Raw genomic sequence first — 18,562 nt, 5'->3', positions numbered from 1 at the left:
CACATAATTTAAGCAGTGTATTTACATTTGTTCTTTTATAAAATCAGTAAGAATGAGATATCCAGATATTCCCACCTACATTGAGAAATTACGCCAATACTACCAAGGCAGTTTGATCCAGTCATAAATTTAGATCATTGAAATGTGTAAGATCCACACATGAAGTGGAGAAGCAAAGTGTTGGTGGAATGAATATTTGTCACCAAGTCTGCCCTCAGACAATCCAGTTTTGCTGTCTAGAACACCAGTTTTCAATGTTTTCAGTCTGTGATAGAGTAATACAATTTGCAAGAGCTGCACACCCAGTAAAAATACATTTAAGTCTCACAAGTGAACTGAGTTTCTATCAGTTACTTTTCCCTCCCCTGGACAACTTAGTGAATGCTGCCGCTGAAGAAAGACTTTAAAGAAGACAATTTGCTGGACAACAGGGCCATTCATAAAGACTCAACAGGGTACTAAGACAGCATTAACATTTCCACGGAAGAATCCCTTTGATAACACAAAACATGCACTATATCGGACTAGAAGAAAGTGAAGAAAGAAGAAAGTATTTAAATATTACAATAATATTTGAATGAACTAAGACATCTCAGTGTAGCTTCTTGTAAAGGTTGTTAGTCTCACACATCTGCATTCAGGGCTTTGTTTTTCAGGTGCCTGCCATGCAAAGAAAAGCTTCATGAACACTAAAGCTCACAGCAATACCTTGTACAGCCAGCTGAGCTGCGCACGCATCCTTTCCAACACTGTTGCTGGCCGTACATGTGTAGAGTCCAGCATCTGCTTTACCGACTTTCAGGACCGTCAAGCTGGCTGTGTTTTCTACCAGCGTCATCTTGTAGTTGCCACCTGGGCGGACCTCTCTGTTGTCTCTGGTCCAAGTAATCCTCATGGGAGCAGAGCCAGTCACGTGGCACTTAAAGGTTGCACTTTCCCCTAGTGCCACATCGATAGACACTGGCTTGATGTCAAAGAGGGGAGGTTGTAGACGTTCTGCAAAGAGGAAAGCATGGCAGAGCTCACCACCAAGCCCTCCTCACCATACGCCTCACCGTGCCATGCCCACGTTCCCTGGCCACCATACAATGGGCAGAGTGGGAAAAAAGGGTGAAGAAATAAAAGAGCAAAGACATACAAAAGATCTTTAAGTGTGAGCTACAAACCTGTGAGGAGAAGTTTGGCACTGGAAGATGCAGTCCCCAGAGCATTTTGTGCTGAGCAAGTGTATTGGCCACAGTGAGCCATACTAGTTTGCAAGATCTGGAGAGTTGCAACGTTATTTAAGAAGGCTGATTGCATGTTATCACTCTCGCTTAAAAGAACCCCATCCTTGTACCAAGACACTTGGATAGGCTCTGAGCCAGTTATGCGGCCATCAAATGTCACTGGGGCACCAACTGCCTCCTGAATATCTTTCAGTTTTCTGGTGAATGTAGGGGGAAGTTGACGCTCTGCAAAACAAAAATAATCACCACAATAAGGAGGAAGCCACCCTGCCAATCTAGAATTAATTCACTCTGAAATTAATAAGAACCCCTTTCTGCAGACAACAAAGAGTTCCTACAAACTAGTCCAGGAAAGAGTGGCCCTTGGCCCATCACCTTTAACAACAAGCAAAGCTGTGGAGGTGGCGAAGCCGACGCTATTTTCCGCTTTGCAGATATATTCTCCAATGTCACTATCCTCCACAGTGGAGAATGCCAGTGTTGCCACATTATTCTTGAAGTGCATTTTGTAAGCTTGTGTTGATCTGAGCTTGGTGTCATCTTTGTACCAGGAGACCTTGATTTCTGGTGCACCACCAATCTGGCATTTTAAGATCAAGGGCTCGCCAACCTTCACCTCCACACGATCCAGATGTGTGACAAAATAGGGGGGTTCTAGGGAAGGAGAGAGCATGGTAAGCAGAGGCAGAGCATCACTAGGGTGCCGTAGGAGGGCCAGGGGTGACGTGTACCTAAGATGGATACAAGGCTGTGGCAAACATCCCCACCCGCCTCATTTGCCACCTCACAGGTGTATTCGCCTTCATCACTCTTGGTGCTGTTGAAGATTTCAAGAATGCCAGATTTGTCAGTAGTTGTAACACTGCAGCGTGGAGACTGAGCAATGGGTGTCCCATTTCTTTTCCAGGTTACAGAGATGGGAGGGGTGCCTATGTAGCTGCTTTCCAGCACAATGGACTTTCCCTGCTCCACACTGAAATCACTTAATTTCTTCACAAAGACTGCAGGCTCTGTAGGGAGGCATAGATCAATAGTGAGGGACAGATGCGGCAGGGCTTCAGGCAGAGCGTGAAGAGAGATACTTGTGCATACACACAAACACACCTTTCACAAAGAGTTGGGTTGTGCATGAGGCACTGCCAGCATCATTTGTGACCACACAGGCATAGTCCCCGCTGTGGCCTGGCTCCACATCATACAGCTGCAGCTGTGCCACAGACTCGTCCAGAGAGATGGAGCAGTTGCTGTCTGGCACCAGCTCCCTGATGCCTCGGAACCAGGTCACTTTGAAGGGAGTGCTGCCCTTGATGTAGCTGGTGAATGTCACACTTGATCCGGGCAAAACTTCCTGGGGATCAGGTGTCTTCACAAAAGAAGGTGGTTCTAAGGATCATGCAAAGAAATTAAGAGGAAGAAAGATGTCAATAGGAGAGTCTCTGTGGGGGAAAAAACTGGAGCAGGTTTGAGTCAAACAAAAGAGAAGGAAGGAGAAAACAAGAAAAACAAAACAAACAAACAAAACATAGGAAACCAGAAGGAAGGAAGAGAAAAGGGAAGAATCTAGTTGAAAGGGCTGTAGTACTCTTTCACTGACCTTGTACAGTCAAGAAGGCGCTGCATTCATCAGATCCAGCCACATTGGTTGCCACACAGGTATACGGCCCTGTATCTGTGACATCCAGGGTATTCAGCTTCAAAGCACAAACATTATCCAAGAATGAGATTTCGTATTTTTCTCCACTAACAATCTCATTCCCATCCTGCAACCAGGTCACAGATATGGGAAGTGTGCCAGACACTTTGCACTCCAGAATCACTGAGGATCCCAGCACCCCATTTGTTTCCTTTAGTTTTCTTGAAAATGAAGGAGGAACAAGACGATCTAAGTAGGACAAGGCAGAAGAATAGGAAGAAACACAGTTTTGTTTGTTTGTTTGTTTTTTTCAGTGGAAAACGAAAGAAAAAGAAAAGAACTTCCTTAAAGACAGCTATGAAGAACAACAAAGATGTAGAGCTGACCTGAAACATCAACTGAAGAAGTGCAGCTGCTGTCCCCCACCTCATTGTGCACCTCAAAAGTATACAAGCCCCTGTCTCCCCTGTCTGCAGAAAAGACTTTCAAAGTGGATACGTTGTTGAAAAAGGTTATTTGGTATTTGCGGTCACTCCTGAGTTCTCTGCCATCTTTGTACCACTTGGTGATAAGCTCAGGTGTTCCTCCTACTTTGCACTCCAAGGTAAAAGGATTGCCAGCCATTACTGTGATTGGCTCAGTCTTCTCTAAGATGACTGCCGGTTCTGAAATAGGAAGGGAGGGGTCAGTGTGTCACCAGAAAAACTACCCGCAAGCCAGTAAGCATAGTATATAAGAAGAAAACAAAGGCTGGTAGAGGCAATTGTGCAAGCTGTAAGATATAGTACCTATGAACAGGGCTGTACCCACCTAGGACTTGTAAAAAGGCAGAGCACTCCCGCATGCCAGCATCATTTTTGATCTGGCAGATGTACTTTCCAACATCGGCACCCTCTGCACTGGCAATCTCAAGAGTTGCAATGTTGTCCATAAACCACATTTGGACATTTTCACTCTCCCTAATAACTTCACCCTTGTCCTTGAGCCAGACAACAGAAATTGGTGGGGATCCTTCCACCACTGCCTGCAGGGCTGTTGGCTCCCCAATGAAGATTGCAGTGTCACTCAGCTTCTTGGCAAAGCGTGGGGGTTCTGATGACAAAAACAGGAGGCAGAGGAGGGTTAATCATGCATGCCTGCTTGGAAGATGAACAGCCAAGAGATCCAGAAAAGAAGGGGGTGATGCTGTTGATCTTCTAGCATACAAACCTTTGAATTTCACTGGGCAGGTGCAAGTGTCGCTTCCCACCTCATTCATAGCTTTGCATTGATACTCTCCAGTATCTTGAGATTCCAGATTGAGAATATGAAGACTGGCAACGGAGTGCTTTGCTGTCACCTTGAACTTCTTGCTGCTTCTGACCTGCCTCCGATCCTTGAACCAAGCCACCTCAAAGGGTGGAGTCCCTGCTATCTCACACTGGAGTATAACATCTGAGCCTTTAAGTGTGTCCACAGGGCTTGGCACCTTGCTAAAAACAGGTGGTTCTATAAAAAAAGAATCACATCATAATATGTGAGCCTGCTTCCCGACTCAGTTTCTGGATAGCAGCAGGAGGCAACACATTCAGGAAGGGGGCCTACACTTATTCCCATATTTAGCTTCCAAATTTGTGGCCTCACCTCTAAAAAATGCTGAATTCCCATCATCACCCAGCAAAGCATCCCAACACTCAGAGTCCCAAGGGCAGAAAATGTGACACTTCTGCACCTGTTTGGAATTAGTGCTCAGTAACCCCCCCAAAAGCCACTCTCTCTTCTCTTCAGGACCACATTCCAGCTTTCCCCGCCTCTTTCCAAGTCAGGAAAGCTACCACCAGTGAGGCTCAGCAACACAGCCTCCTCTTCCGTCTTAAATTTCATTCCTGCTGGGACTGCTGTGTATAAAGAGGAAGCAGAGGGAGGCTGCAGAGTATGCCCAGCTCCCTCACCACAGCTAGTGCTCTACCTAGTCCATGCTTCTCTTGTGACCTGACAAGCCTGCCTTATTCAGCTTGCAAATGACTTAAATGGGGAGACAAGGAAATGGCTGCACAGTGCTGAACACCCGCAACTGTGTCATGCCTGGTCTCCACTGCTTAAATAAAGCAGCATTTGGATGCGAGAGCAGCCGCCCCAGCAACCACCATCTGCCACAGCCTGTTCGGGGGATGTGCATCTGGGAATGGGCCCAGAAGCCGGGGATTCTGGTGTTGTGTGGAACCATGCTGCTAACCTTTCACTGCGACTGAGGTGCTGCAGCTGGCTGTGCCAGCAGAGTTATGGGCTTCGCATATGTAATCGCCAGCATCTTCAGTGTTGGCACCCAAGATGGTTAGCATTGCCACGGAGTCTACAAAGGACATGTGGAGCCTGTCGCTCGCCTGGAGTGCCTGATCATTTTTGTACCACACGGTTCTGATCTCTGGCGTGCCACTGATTTTACATTCCAGTTGAACTGTGTCCCCCTGCTTCACGAACCGCAAAGCTTCAGGCTTCTTGATGAACTTGGGAGGTTCTGCAGAACAGGATAATCACGTAAAGAGTAACAGTATACCTGTTTGCCATGTGAAATCTACAGTGCTGAGCAAGAGTTGCAGGGAGCACAAGAGTATTAGGGCACAACAAAGTAAGCTTGCTACAGCAGGTGACTGTATCCCCAACCAGAGTTCCCTCTCAAAGGAAAACACAAAATGGAGAAAAGAAGGTAAAGACAACAATTAAAACTATGTTCTGCCAGCTCCAGAGCCTGCTGCATCAGATAGCTGGAACTGTAAAAAACACACGAAGGACAATTACTCCAGCCAAGAGAAATTTTTCTGTTACCTCGGAAGAGTGAAAATACCCTCAAGGCCAACCAGCATGAAAGATTTGACAAGCACTTCACCCACAGGAGCAACAGAAACACGGTAGGGATAGTTTCACTTGCTCACACATCTCTAAAGCTTATGTCTGCATGAAGAATTTAAACAATTCTTAGTCTAGACTAAATTAGCAATTCAGAACTCTAATTCAAGTCTTTAGCAAATCTGAATGAGTCACCAATGCTGACCTACAAAGGCAAGATAATTGTATTTACCATATCATTATTTTCTGTATATTAATTGCTGTGTGAATATCACTGTGATTGTAGTTTAAGCACTAATGACAAAGTAAAAAGCAGGGTGAGTGCAATGTTCTTACAAAAAGCTTAATGATTGAGATTTTCGCAGGCGCACAAGGCTTCTACTGTCATGCATAATGACAGGGGGTCACCACATGGTATATGTCTGCTTTCTGGAAAGCTACTTCCTGTATATTTCCACAATGGAAAGAGTGGAAGATGAGACTCGGTAACAAAGAGGTCTCCTTACCCAAGAAAAAGAAAGCACACAAATGAAGGTGATTTAATACCTTTGACACTGAGTTGGGCTGAGCAAAAGTCTTTCCCAGCTTCATTACTAGCTTGGCAAGTATATTGGCCAGAGTCTCCTTTACCCACTCTGAGCACTCGAAGACGAGCTGTGTTGGCTACAAACGTAATATTGAAGTTTCCTCCAGTTCGGATCTCCCGACCATCCTTAGACCAGGTGATGTGTATTGGCTGGGCTCCAGTAACATGGCATTCAAAGTCAGCACTTTCTCCAAAAGGCACATCAATAGATTCTGGTTTGGTGTCAAAGACAGGTGCTTGCTTGGGTTCTAGGAACACAAGAAAACAGTGTAATACTCATACCTCATGAAAAAGCTCATCCAACACGCAGATACCATTGCATGCATGAAATGGGAAAAGGAAGCCTGTGATTCAGGCAGAAGTTTGGTAAGCCAACACACCTGCCACTGTGAGCCTAGCACTGGTGGTGGCAGTGCCCACGGCATTGGTGGCTGTGCAGGAATACTGCCCAGTATGATTCATCTCAGTTCGCACTAGTTGTAGCACTGCAACATTATCTACAAAGGATGTGTGCACATTGTGGTCATCACTTAGCTGCACGCCATCTTTATGCCAAGTCACAGTGATGGGTTCTGAGCCATTGAGCCGACACATCAATTTAAGGGGTAAACCAACAGGGTGCTCAATGTCCTTTAATTTTCTTGCAAAGGAAGGTGGTCGCTTGCGCTCTAAAAGAAAGCAAGTAAAGGATAAATATGGTCCAGGAAGCAATTTTTTTACCATTTTGCAAGAGAAAATGATTTTGTAGTAAGCTAATATAAAATAATCACCTTGAACTGCTAAGAGAGCCTTTGTAGACGCAGTTCCTACACTGTTTTCTGCCTTGCAGATATATTCTCCACTGTCATTGCTAGCCACTTTGTTGAAAATAAGTGTAGCAATGTTGTCTTTGAAGAACACTTTGTACTCAGGGGTAGACCTGAGTTTTGTATCACCTTTGTACCAAGACACAGTGATTTCTGGTGTTCCAGCAACCTGGCACTGCAACGTTGTATAATCACCAACAGACACCTCAAGAGGGTTCAAGTGTGTAACAAAGTAGGGAGGTTCTAAAAAAGACAAGAAATTAGATAGGCTCATTATAGCAGTAGGCCTTGGAAAGCATACACTTGAAAGAACAGGCAAGAAAAAGGAGCAAAGGGAGCACACACCTAGGGTAGAGACTACAGCCTCACAAACATCTCTTCCTGCCTCATTTTCAACATGGCAAGTGTATTCTCCTGCGTCTTCTTTGGTGCTGTCAAGTATTTCCAGGATGCAGGATTGCTCTGTGGTGGTGATGTTACACTTGGGAGACTGCATGATGGTATGGCCATTCTTCATCCATGTCACTGAGATGGGCAGGCTGCCTGTGTAAGTGCCCTCCAGGATGATGGGCTTGCCAGGCTCCACACACTGATCGCTCAGTTTCTTCACAAAGACAGCCGGCTCTAATGAATGGTAAGAAGTCACACGTGTTGAGCATAACAGGACAAATGGAGGGAAGGAAAAGATATTTTAAGGTAAATAGAGAGACGCAATCTTTACAAACCTTTTACTGTAAGGTGTGTTGTACAATTTGCCCTGCCAGCATCATTAGTCACTAGACAAGTGTACTCTCCGCTTTGGAGAGGAGTTACATCAAATAACTCAAGTTCCACCGTGGAGTCCTCCAAGTAGATATTGCATTTCTCCCCTGGCACAAGCTCATTGGCCCCTCTAAACCAGTTCACTTTAAAAGGAGGGGTTCCTCTGATAACACACGTAAAAGTGATGCTTGTGCCTGGCAAGACATCCAGAGACTCTGGTGTCCTCTCAAAAGAAGGTGGTTCTAAACACACAAGAAAAAAAGAGAGATAAGATTGGTTGCTACAGCATAACCCAGGCATTTCCACACACCTAGTGAAGATAAAGAACAAAATATCTTCCAGTCAGTAATTTTCCCTGAGTGTATTTATGAAAGACCATAGGCAATTTTAAGAGAGAAAGAGAAAAGAATAGCTCAGAGAGCTTCCCAACCATCATATACTGACCTTGTACAGTCAACACAGCACTGCATTCATCTGAACCAGCTACGTTGGTAGCTTTGCAGGTGTAAGTTCCAGTATCTGAGTTGCTCAGTGAATTCACTTCTAAAATACATAGGTTATCTGAAAAGGACATTTGATGTTTTTCCCCGCTGACTAACTTAAGACCATTTCGGAACCAGTCAACAGAAATAGGAGGTGAACCCGACACTTTGCATTCCAGCAATGCTGAGGAACCCAGGACACAAGGGGTTTCCTTTAGTTTTCTTGTGAAAGAAGGAGGAATTATTCGATCTGCATAAGAAAACATAATAAATCCATGGTTAGAGATAAAAGAAAGGAAGAAATGGAAGAAAGGAAAGAGAATGTGAACAAAATAAAGTTTTTGTGAAAGACAGAAGACAAGCTCCCCAACCAACCTAAAACATCAACTGATGCTGTGCAACTGCTTTTCCCCACGTCGTTCTGCACTGCAAAAGTGTACAATCCAGCATCTTCCTTTTCTGCATCCATAATTTTAAGTGTAGATACTTTGTTGATGAAAGTAATTCTGTATTTTTGGCTGCTGGTCAGCTCTTTGCCATCCTTGAACCACCCAGTGGAAAGGTCTGGTGTGCCTGCCACTTTGCACTCCAAAGTACAGGCATCTCCTATAGTAACTCTCGTTGGCTCTGCTTTCTCTACAATGACTGCAGGCTCTGGAAGGAGAGATGAGTAACATATATGGTGAAAACAGGATCTGATTAGTACTAGTTGGAAGTATCATAGCACTATAACATGGGGCTTACACATTAGATACTAAGAATATCTCAGTTTGTTGGGCTGGGGAATTTTTTCAGCTCTGTTTTTTTCATCCTTTATTCTACCCTAAACTGGACATTTGAGATACTCCCCAAACCAAAGTAAAAATATTTTTAAACTGCTAGGAGAGAAGTGCAATATCTGTCCTTCTCCATGCAGGCATGAGCAGAAGACATGACTTAGAAATCCAGTCAACAAGGGCCCATCACAGTGTAGAGGCCTGTGGTTCCTTTCACCCCTATCTCCAGAGAACTGGAAATAAGGAATTAGACTGCAGATTGGGGATACAAGAATTCTCGGTTTTGGTTGTTTTGAACTCAGGGGCATAAGCAAATCATACAGTTGACAGGAAATAAGTTCCTAACTTTTAAAAAATCTTTTATGAACTTGCACTTTTTACCAACCTAGAATAGTTAAAGTAGCCATGCACTCGCGACTTCCAGCATCGTTTCTGATTTGACAGATGTATTTTCCAGCATTGCTTGTCTCTGTGCGCACAAATTGCAAAGTTGCAATATTTTCCATAAATGTGATCTTCGTGTTTTCACTTTCTCTAATAATTTCCTCTTTGTCTTTAAGCCACTGCACAGAAATTGGCTGGGAGCCCTCCACTCTTGCTTGTAACTCTACTGGTTCACCAACCACAACAGTCACACTGTTTATTTTAGTCAAGAATTTTGGTGGTTCTGAAGAAGAAATATGCAGTTATAGTAAATACTCACAGTGTCTATGTAAAGAAGAGCAATATAATGTAATTGGGAGCACTGCAGAAGGCATATGTGCCAATACTTTACCTTTCAGTTTCACTGTGCAAAAACAAGCGTCATTTCCTACGTCGTTCTGTGCTTTGCACTGATATTCACCAACATCTGCAGCTTCAACAGTAAGAATGCGAACGCTTGTGTGGTAGTTTTTGGCTGTAACCTTATACTTCTTACTACTGCGGATTTGTCTCCTGTCTTTGTACCACGTGATGTCAAATGGTGGTGTTCCTGAAATCTCACATTCCAGGATAACCTCAGTTCCTTTGAGCATGTCTACTGGAGAGGGCTTCCTGCTAAAGACAGGAGGTTCTAACACAAGAAGAAAGGAACATTTTTAGAACGGAGTCTGGAGCTATTTGAACAACAAACAGTTTACTGATACCAGCTTCCACACAATGAAACTGCTGAGAAAGTCAACAGAATGGGCAAGGACTTTCCTAATTTTCTGGGCACACTATGAAATGATCTTGCAGGCAGATGGGCATTCAGAGGCCTTAGCTCCTGTAGAAAAGGTAAGCAAAGGGGTGACCCTTGGCAGAGAGGGTACAGGTCTCACTTAGCTGGTAGTAGTCTCAAATACAAGGTGTAAAACTGACACTGATCAGTTTGGGTCTGTTCTTTTTCTTCATATTTCAGCTCCTTGATATAACAATTCCCGCTATGATCTGTCTTGGACATTGGCAATTATAAAACTGGGGAACACCTCTCTTAGGACTCATCTACATTAAGAACAATATCTCCCTTGTTCCGGCAATGGCAGAGGGAATGAGGGGGGCATCAAGAAACAAACATGACACAAAGAGAAAGATAATCCTGACATAAAAATTAATTTCGTGTTTCTGTGGATTTCCAAGGGATAAAACCACCAGGACATAATAGGATGTAGTCAGAGAACAAGAGGACAGCTAACCTTTCACTGTGACTTTGGTGCTACAGCTGGCCTTGCCGGCAGGATTGTGAGCTTCACAGATGTAGTCACCACTCTCATCAGTGCTGAGATGATTCATTTCAAGCACGGCCACAGAGTCAATGAATGATGTCCGGAATTTTTCACTGGCAACAATTTCATGGTCATTTCTGAACCACACTACTTTCATCTCTGGAGATCCACTTACTTTGCACTCAAGCCGGGCCGAGTCACCCTGCTTGACTACTTTTGTCGCCTCTAGCTTCTTAGCAAACTTTGGTGGTTCTAAAAAACCAGAAAAGTGTGATCAGGAAAGTCTGAATTACTACTTGAGAGAGGAAGGAAAAGAGCTAAACAACTGTGGGTTACAAACACAGGGTAGGAAAGTCACCTGGCCATGTATCAAAGATCACTGAGATGGGCTTGCCGAAAAAAGAAAAGAAAACAAATAGATGAAAAGACTGCAACACAAGAGAGTGCACACCTGTTACCATCAACGTTGTAGTGCAAGAGTCACTGCCAACATCATTTGAAATGTGGCAAGTGTAGTGCCCACTCCTAGAAGTATCCACCGAAAAGAGGGTTAAGAATACAGTTGACCCTTCAATTCCAATGAAACAAGTTGGACCAGATACAAGCTCTAAGTCTTCTTTGAACCACTTTACTGTAAAAGGTGCTGTTCCTTTTAGCGTGGCCTTAAACTCCACTGTGGAATCTGGGTTGGCTTGCTGGCTTTCAGGTTTTATCAAGAAGCTTGGTGGCTCTGCAGTTTTTAAGACAAAGAAATATTCAGTTAAATCAGAAATGTGTAAGAATGAAGAAAGTTAGTGAGGTAAGAATGGAGACCAAGTTTTCAGCATTAGTATTAAGAGATATAAGAGTTTTGTGTTAGAATAAGAGTTAAGGTATTTTCCCAGCATGTATCCCAAATAAGAAGTAGTAGTAAAAGAGTTTCAAACCTTTCACAGTCAGGACAGCGCTGCAAGAATCATTCCCAGCAACATTAGAGACACTGCATGTGTAATTTGCACTGTCTGCCAGCTCTAGATTAGCAATCTCGAGTGACATAGTGTTCTCATGGCACAGGCTTCTATATTTTGCACTGTCAGTTATCTCTTTTCCATCCTTAAACCATTTCGCAGTAATGGGGAGTGACCCAGAGACTTTGCACTCCATTTGGATAGAAGATCCCAGAACAGTGTCTTTTTTGGTTAGCTTTTTGATAAATGAAGGAGGAATTGCTTGATCTGCCCAACACAGAAAAAAATGGCAAAAAAACCCACGTGTTACCTTCTTGCCTATTTTTCACAAACAGAGATTATTATCTTTTCATTCCCTCCCTGCTATATTGGCAAATTTGTCAAATGACAATACAAACCTAGTACAGTCAGAACAGCTTCACAGGTGCTACTTCCAAAGTCATTTTCAACCTTAAAACTGTATGTACCACTATCCTCCTTTGATACAGGTTCAATCCTGAAACAGGCCACATTGTTTTCAAAGCTCATTGTGTAGTATCTACTGGGTAGGAGCTGTTTGCCGTCTTTGTACCATCTTATTCGGAGCTCTGGTGTCCCAGCCACAGTACACTCCAGAGTCACAGGGTCTCTTTCAGTGACTTTAAGTGATTTAGCCTTTTCTGTGATCCGTGCAGGCTCTGAGGTATAAAGTGTATAAAATTGGCAGTTAGATACACAGATCGGGGACTGACTTTCCAAATACTCATAGAGGATGAGCTTGTAGGGTCAAACTCCGTACACACCTTGTACAAAAAGCAAAGCAAAGCACTTCTCCATGCCAGATTCATTCTTTGCCTGGCAGGTGTATCTCCCCCTGTGGCTGAGGTCAACATCAATAAGTTTCAATGTGGCCACGCTGTTCTCAAAGGTAATACGGTGGTGCTCATCGTCTTCTAGTATTTTCTCATCTTTTATCCATAACACAGATAAGGGTTGAGCACCTGCTATGACGCACTGGAAGGATGCGGTACCTTTCAAAACAGTAGTGACATTCTCCAGCTTCTTGACGAAAGATGGTGGTTCTGTGGTATGAGGTTTTGGTTGTTGTTTGGAAAAGAAGTCAGGGAAAGGGAAGAAGGGAAAGGGAAGAAGGAAAAGAGAGATCATATCAAGTCATCCTAGTCACTACAGTTTAGCTAGGGGATGTAACATTTGAGATATGATTCCTAGAGGACTGACCTTTCAAGCTGAGCCTTGTGCTGCAAGAACAGCTCCCACCTTCATTTGATATAATACATTGATATTCACCAACATCTGAGACATCACAGTTAGTCACATTAAGTGTAAATACTGATTCTTTGGTGGAGATAGCATATTTCTTGCTGCTGAACATCTCCTTATTGTTCTTCAGCCACTTCACCTCAAATGGAGGAGTACCAGTCACCTCACACTCAAGTGTGGCCTCCAAACCCTTCACTACCTCGGTGGGTCTCAACTCCCGAACAAATGTTGGAGGCTCTACAAAGAAGAATGAGGGAAAAGTAGATAGTAACCTTGAATGGTTTTGAGGGGAGAAGTAGTCTGCCCTACTCCATCACCCCAGCTATGTGACATAGTTGGATGATGACAAGATGTTCAAAACTAACCTTTTACTTTCAGCTCGACGCTGCAGCTCTCACTACCTGCATCATTGTGGGCTTCACAAACATAAGTCCCACTGTCTGACACTCTGGCTTGAGTGACTTTCAAAGTGGCTAAACCATCTATGAAGGAGATGCCGTACTTAGCTTGGTCAGTCACTTCGTTCCCATCGAGGTACCATGTGATGTGGATCTCTGGCGTGCCTACTACCTGGCACTCAAAAGTCGTGGACTGTCCTTCTCGCAAAGCTACTACAGAAGTTGGCATCTGAATAAATCTTGGGGGCTCTAGAAGGTGGACACAAAAAGTGAGGCTTTATAATATTTGGCGGTGTTTTAAAGAAATACAAGGGTTTCCTACTCCCTTCCCCCAAATTGCACAGAAAAGTAAGAACCACAAATATGAGAAGAACATTGGATTGCACACCTTTTACAAACAAAGCTGCTTTGCAAGTTGCAGTCCCCACATCATTGCTTATCTGACAAGTGTAGTTCCCAGAGTCAGACGTTCTAGCTGAGAAGAGTTCCAGTACACTAGATGTGTCGTCCTTCCAGACAGATCGATTGGCTCCAGAGAGGAGCTCCTGGCTGTCTTTAAACCACTTTATCTGCAGAGGAGTAGAGCCTTTCACCAGTGCTTTGAACTGAACCCTAGCATTGGGCACAACCTCTTGGGACTGGGGTTTTTCCACAAAATATGGTGGTTCTATAATATGTAAAAAAGGAAGAAAGAGGATTACTCTCAGATAGAGGAATTCTAAAATTACAAATGAGCAACCTAACACAAGATAAAGAAGGAGCTCAAACCTTTGACTGTTAAGAACCCACTGCATTGGTTGCTTCCTGCCTTATTTGTTGCTTTGCAGGTGTAAGAGCCACTGTCTGTGCCTTCCAGTTTATTGATTTCCAGAAATGCAGTATTATCATGGAAAGAGTATTTGTGCTTTTCACTTGCTGTTATTTCTTGGCCATCCTTGTACCACTGGATACTTATAGGGTGTGAACCAGACACTATGCACTCCAGGTGGACAAAGGACCCTTTAATGCTGTCCATTTTCTTGAGCTTTTTGGTGAATTTAGGTGGTATAATGAGATCTATCCAAGACAGAGTAAAAAGACAAAGTATGAAATTTAACCTTGATTGCAGCAAATGTCAGGTCAGGAGAAAAGATTTTATATGTAAAACAATGATAAAAGAGAACCCATACACACCGAGGACGTTAATGCTAGCAGAACAGCTACTGCTCCCAACATCATTGTGAACCTCGAAGATGTATTCCCCACTATCTTTCTTTTCTGCATGAAGCACCTTTAGGACTGAGACAGTATCTGTAACACTGATCTTATATTTTGGGCCTAAAGTCAGTTCCTTGCCATCTTTGAACCATTTGGCTGTAATAGGTTTCGTTCCCGAAAATTTACACTGCAAGGTTGCTGGGTCTCCCTCAGTCACATCTATTGACACGGCCTTGTCCATGATTGTAGCAGGTTCTGTTGTATACAAGAAGACAGAGTGTTAAGGGCATGTGTAAAAATCACAAGGGAACCATCTGAGATCATTGCAAGCCCTCAGGGTAAGACCAACCTTTGACAGCCAGCAGAGCAGAACACCTCTGAATTCCTGCCTCATTTTTAGCCTGACAGAAATATTTTCCATCATGTTTCAGTTCAATAGACCTCACAAGAAGAGTTGCAACATTGTTCACAAAGGTAATTTTGATATTGCTGTCTTCAATCACTTCATCATTGTCTTTCAGCCAGGACACTGTGATGGGCGAGGAGCCTTTAATGGCAGCCTGAAACACGACCGTGCCCCCTCGAAGGGAACTAATGTTTTCTATCCTCTTCAAGAACTGCGGGGGCTCTGCCAGGAAGAAAGGGGTTTTGTAAGTATGGGTCTGGTGCACAACAGTGTGGCATGGAAACCACACTGGGGTTAGAGCATATTAGTGGTGTTCTGCACCTTGCACTAACCTTTCAGTGTGACCTCCGAACTGCAGAAGCAGCTCCCAACATCGTTTGTTACACTACATTGATACTCGCCAACATCAGAAGCATCAAACCTGAAAACGTGGAGGCTAATCAAAGATTTCTCAATGCTTATTCTGTGCTTCTTACTGCTCCGCACGGGTTTACCATCTTTCACCCAAAACACTTCAAAGGGAGGTGTGCCAAGCACCTCACACTCCAGAACCACATCAGAGTCTTTCAAGACTTCCATGGATTGAAACTCCTTACTAAAATAAGGTGACTCTATAGTGCAAAAGAGAAAGTGCAATTTGTATTAGTCATACTTTCAAAGCCTGTAAAATTGCACTGAGTTTAAAAAGACAAACTTTGTGGCTGGATGTCACACACACCTTTGACTGTAACAACGCTACTAGAAGTATCTTTTCCAGCATCATTTCTGGCCTCACAAATGTATTCCCCACTGTCTTCAGTCTCAACCTCTGTAACATGGAGTACTGCCAAGGATTTTGCAAAAGACATCCTGTATTTGTCACTCTCTTTTAGCTCTCTATCATCCTTGAACCATGTGATTTTAATCTCAGGAGTACCAGTGACTTCACAGGTCAGCTCAGCATATCCACCTTTCTTTACCAGATAGGTTGGCTCTAGCTTCTCCTTGAAGGTAGCAGGTTCTGTGGATTTAAGAAGAGGATTCAGGACAAAGAAGGCAGGAAAGAGTGCCACTGGGTCAATCCAGCAGCTGAAAGTTTAAAAGAGAGTAAGAATGCAAACCTTTTACAAACAAATTTGCAGTGCATGTTACCGAACCAGCTACATTGGAAACTTTGCAGGTGTATTTTCCCGAGTCTGTTGGTTTGACTGCATAAAGCTCCAAGTAACTTGCTAGTGGTTCTGTCATAATGTAGCACGCTCCTCCTGTCAACAGCTCAGTATCACCTTTAAACCATTTCACTGTCAGTGGTGTTGTGCCTTTAAATGTGCCTTTGAAACGTACAGTTGATGCAGGCAGCACATCTTGGGACTCTGGTTCTACCAAGAAGCTGGGTGGCTCTAGATTGTGTTGAAAGGAAAGAATTGTCAAGAGTAAGACACATGGCTCGCACTTTGCTCAAGAAAATATTATCACATCAAAAGTAAAGCTCCAAGAAATGTGAAATGAATTGCCAAACCTTTTATAAACAAAGTGCTACTGCTCTCTTTGCTACCAGCAGAGTTTGTGGCTCTGCAAATGTAGACCCCAGCATCACTTGCATCCAGGTGTTTTATTTCCAAAGATGCAGAGCCTTCTGCAAAGTGTACTGTGTACTTGGCACTTGAAGTGATCTCAGTGTCCTGTTTAAACCAAGAGACGGTCATTGGAAGAGAGCCTGAAATTCTGCAGTCTAGGCGGCACGAGGTGTTAATGATGCTGTCAGTATTCTTCAGTGGTTTTGCAAAGAAGGGAGGGACAGTGCGATCTGTTGAGAGTGAAAAAAAAATGGAAGAAACCAATACATGAGCAAAATGGGTATGGAGCTCTGCTTCTGGCTTTGCTGGGCTCAGAGCAGAGCAGCAGGGCTCTTTGCAAAGAGTCAGTACCAACCTAGCACAGTGAAGCTGGTAGTGCAAGAGCTGATGCCCACATCATTGGATATCTCAAAGGTGTACTCGCCACTGTCCTGCATTTCAGCAGCATAAAACTTGAGCTGGGCAATGTTATTTTTAAAGCTGATCCTATATTTTTTGCTGGCAGGTAGTGGCCTTCCGTCTTTGAACCATTTGGTTTTTAGCTCTGGAGTGCCTGTGACAGTGTACTCCAAAATGGCTGGTTCCCCTGATGTTACCTGGATCATGTCGGATTTTTCAGTTATTTTGGCAGGTTCTACAACAGAATTAAATAACTGGTGTTAAGGACAAAAAGAAATCATTCTTCCTCTCAGGTGGGAGACAATGCTGGAATCACAGCACTACTCCACTGACCTTTCACTGCCAGTTCACCAAAGCAGGACTGACTTCCTGCATCATTCTCAGCCACGCAGGTGTATTTGCCACCAGAGCTCAGCTGGACACCGGTAATTTGCAGCGTTGCTAGACCGTGTTCAAATGTCACTCTCACTTTGTTATCATCTTGAATAACATCTTTGCCCTTCATCCACATCACAGAAATAGGCTCTGACCCTTTCACCACAGCCTGTAACGTAACACTATCTCCAGCCAGAGCTGTCACATTTTCGATTTTCTTAACAAAAGACGGTGGTTCTAGTTCAAAGAAAAGAGATAAGAAGAAATACTCATCTGCTACCACATCACACCACGAAATCTGCTGCTTAAAGGCAGTTTTATAAGACAGTATGTGCAGTACACGGCGCAATTCAGCTAAAGAGCAGGCAAGGAGAAGAGCTGCATGCCCCAGCTGGGAGGTAACGCATGGCCCTTTAAGCTCAATGCCCTTCAAATTCACAGGTTTGACGCCAGATAAGAATAAAGATATATCCAGAATTGTAAGAGAAGAAGAAGGTACTCTCCCTTCCCACCCTCCCTAGACACCCACAAATCCAAAGATTCATTTTTAAGAAATCATTCTTAATTAAGAAAATTAAGAAAAAGTCATTTTTAAGAAATGAGGGGTTCTTGACAACCCCTTCAGTAAGTGTAGTTTTCTCTCTCCCACTGACCTTTCAAGATGTATGTTGCACTGCATATGCACTTCCCAACTTCGTTAGCTATCACACACTCGTATTCACCAACATCCGCACTATTAAATGAGGACACCTCCAGAGAAATAACAGCTTTCTGAGAGGTCAACCTGTATTTTTTACTACTGCGAATCTGTTTCTTGTCTTTGTACCAGCTAATCTCAAACGGTCCAGTGCCAGCAACCTCACACTGAAGAACGGTGTTTGTTCCCTTCACTATCTCTGCTGGTTCAAGTGTTCGGACAAAAGAAGGCGGCTCTATAAAGGCAGCAAGAAAGAATTAGTCAACCATTGCAAAACAACAACAACAACAAAAATGGAAAAGAAGATTTTTCTCAAGAATGTGACGGGCAGTAGCAAGAAGAACAGACCTTTGACAACTACTTCGGTGGTACAGCTGTCACTTCCAACCTCATTTACAGCTTCACAGGAGTAGCTCCCACTGTCATCAACTTTCATCTCTAAAATATCTAACACTGCCACAAAATTGACAAAGGACATCCTGTGCGTGTTGCTTTCATGGATTTCCTTATTGTTCTTGAACCAAGTAACCTGGATTTCAGGA

At 43.6% G+C, this 18,562-nt stretch overlaps 4 protein-coding genes across 9 annotated transcripts in view; all 4 read right to left on the bottom strand.

Annotated features, from left to right (window-relative positions):
- LOC309441494 (titin-like) overlaps positions 1–18,562 on the bottom strand; it is a 242,725-nt gene that overhangs the window by 166,679 nt on the left and 57,484 nt on the right. For 5 of the 6 annotated variants that reach the window (XM_082056180.1, XM_082056181.1, XM_082056182.1 and 2 more), the window contains exons 47-54: positions 10,756–11,037; positions 9,876–10,154; positions 9,486–9,767; positions 8,700–8,978; positions 8,287–8,574; positions 7,806–8,084; positions 6,655–7,704; positions 6,235–6,522 (exon numbers count right to left, since the gene is read on the bottom strand). In XM_082056180.1, coding sequence (XP_081912306.1) covers positions 6,235–6,522; positions 6,655–7,704; positions 7,806–8,084; positions 8,287–8,574; positions 8,700–8,978; positions 9,486–9,767; positions 9,876–10,154; positions 10,756–11,037 — 3,027 coding nt within the window. The remainder of the gene's footprint in view (positions 1–6,234; positions 6,523–6,654; positions 7,705–7,805; positions 8,085–8,286; positions 8,575–8,699; positions 8,979–9,485; positions 9,768–9,875; positions 10,155–10,755; positions 11,038–18,562) is intronic. The other variant, XM_082056179.1, reaches the window with a different exon arrangement.
- LOC309440961 (titin-like) lies at positions 12,005–14,405 on the bottom strand (the record flags this gene model as incomplete). The annotated part of the gene is made up of 6 exons (XM_082055266.1): positions 12,005–12,409; positions 12,515–12,793; positions 12,951–13,229; positions 13,358–13,639; positions 13,779–14,057; positions 14,159–14,405. 6 exons carry the CDS (start codon positions 14,403–14,405, stop codon positions 12,096–12,098), a joined length of 1,680 nt encoding a protein of 559 aa, XP_081911392.1. The 3' UTR covers positions 12,005–12,095.
- Positions 14,271–17,154, bottom strand: LOC309440960 (titin-like; the record flags this gene model as incomplete). The annotated part of the gene is made up of 7 exons (XM_082055265.1): positions 14,271–14,842; positions 14,937–15,281; positions 15,326–15,604; positions 15,712–15,993; positions 16,130–16,372; positions 16,492–16,779; positions 16,905–17,154. 7 exons carry the CDS (start codon positions 17,152–17,154, stop codon positions 14,505–14,507), a joined length of 2,025 nt encoding a protein of 674 aa, XP_081911391.1. The 3' UTR covers positions 14,271–14,504.
- Positions 17,091–18,498, bottom strand: LOC309440959 (neogenin-like; the record flags this gene model as incomplete). The annotated part of the gene is made up of 3 exons (XM_082055264.1): positions 17,091–17,560; positions 17,977–18,273; positions 18,369–18,498. The coding sequence occupies 3 exons, from the start codon at positions 18,496–18,498 to the stop codon at positions 17,238–17,240; spliced, it is 750 nt and encodes a 249-aa protein (XP_081911390.1). The 3' UTR covers positions 17,091–17,237.

This window comes from Streptopelia decaocto (assembly GCF_964273445.1).
Source record: "Streptopelia decaocto genome assembly, chromosome: 6".
NCBI lineage: Eukaryota > Metazoa > Chordata > Aves > Columbiformes > Columbidae > Streptopelia > Streptopelia decaocto.
The sequence above is the reverse complement of the archived record's forward strand: the minus strand, read 5'-3'. Positions and strand labels throughout refer to the sequence as shown.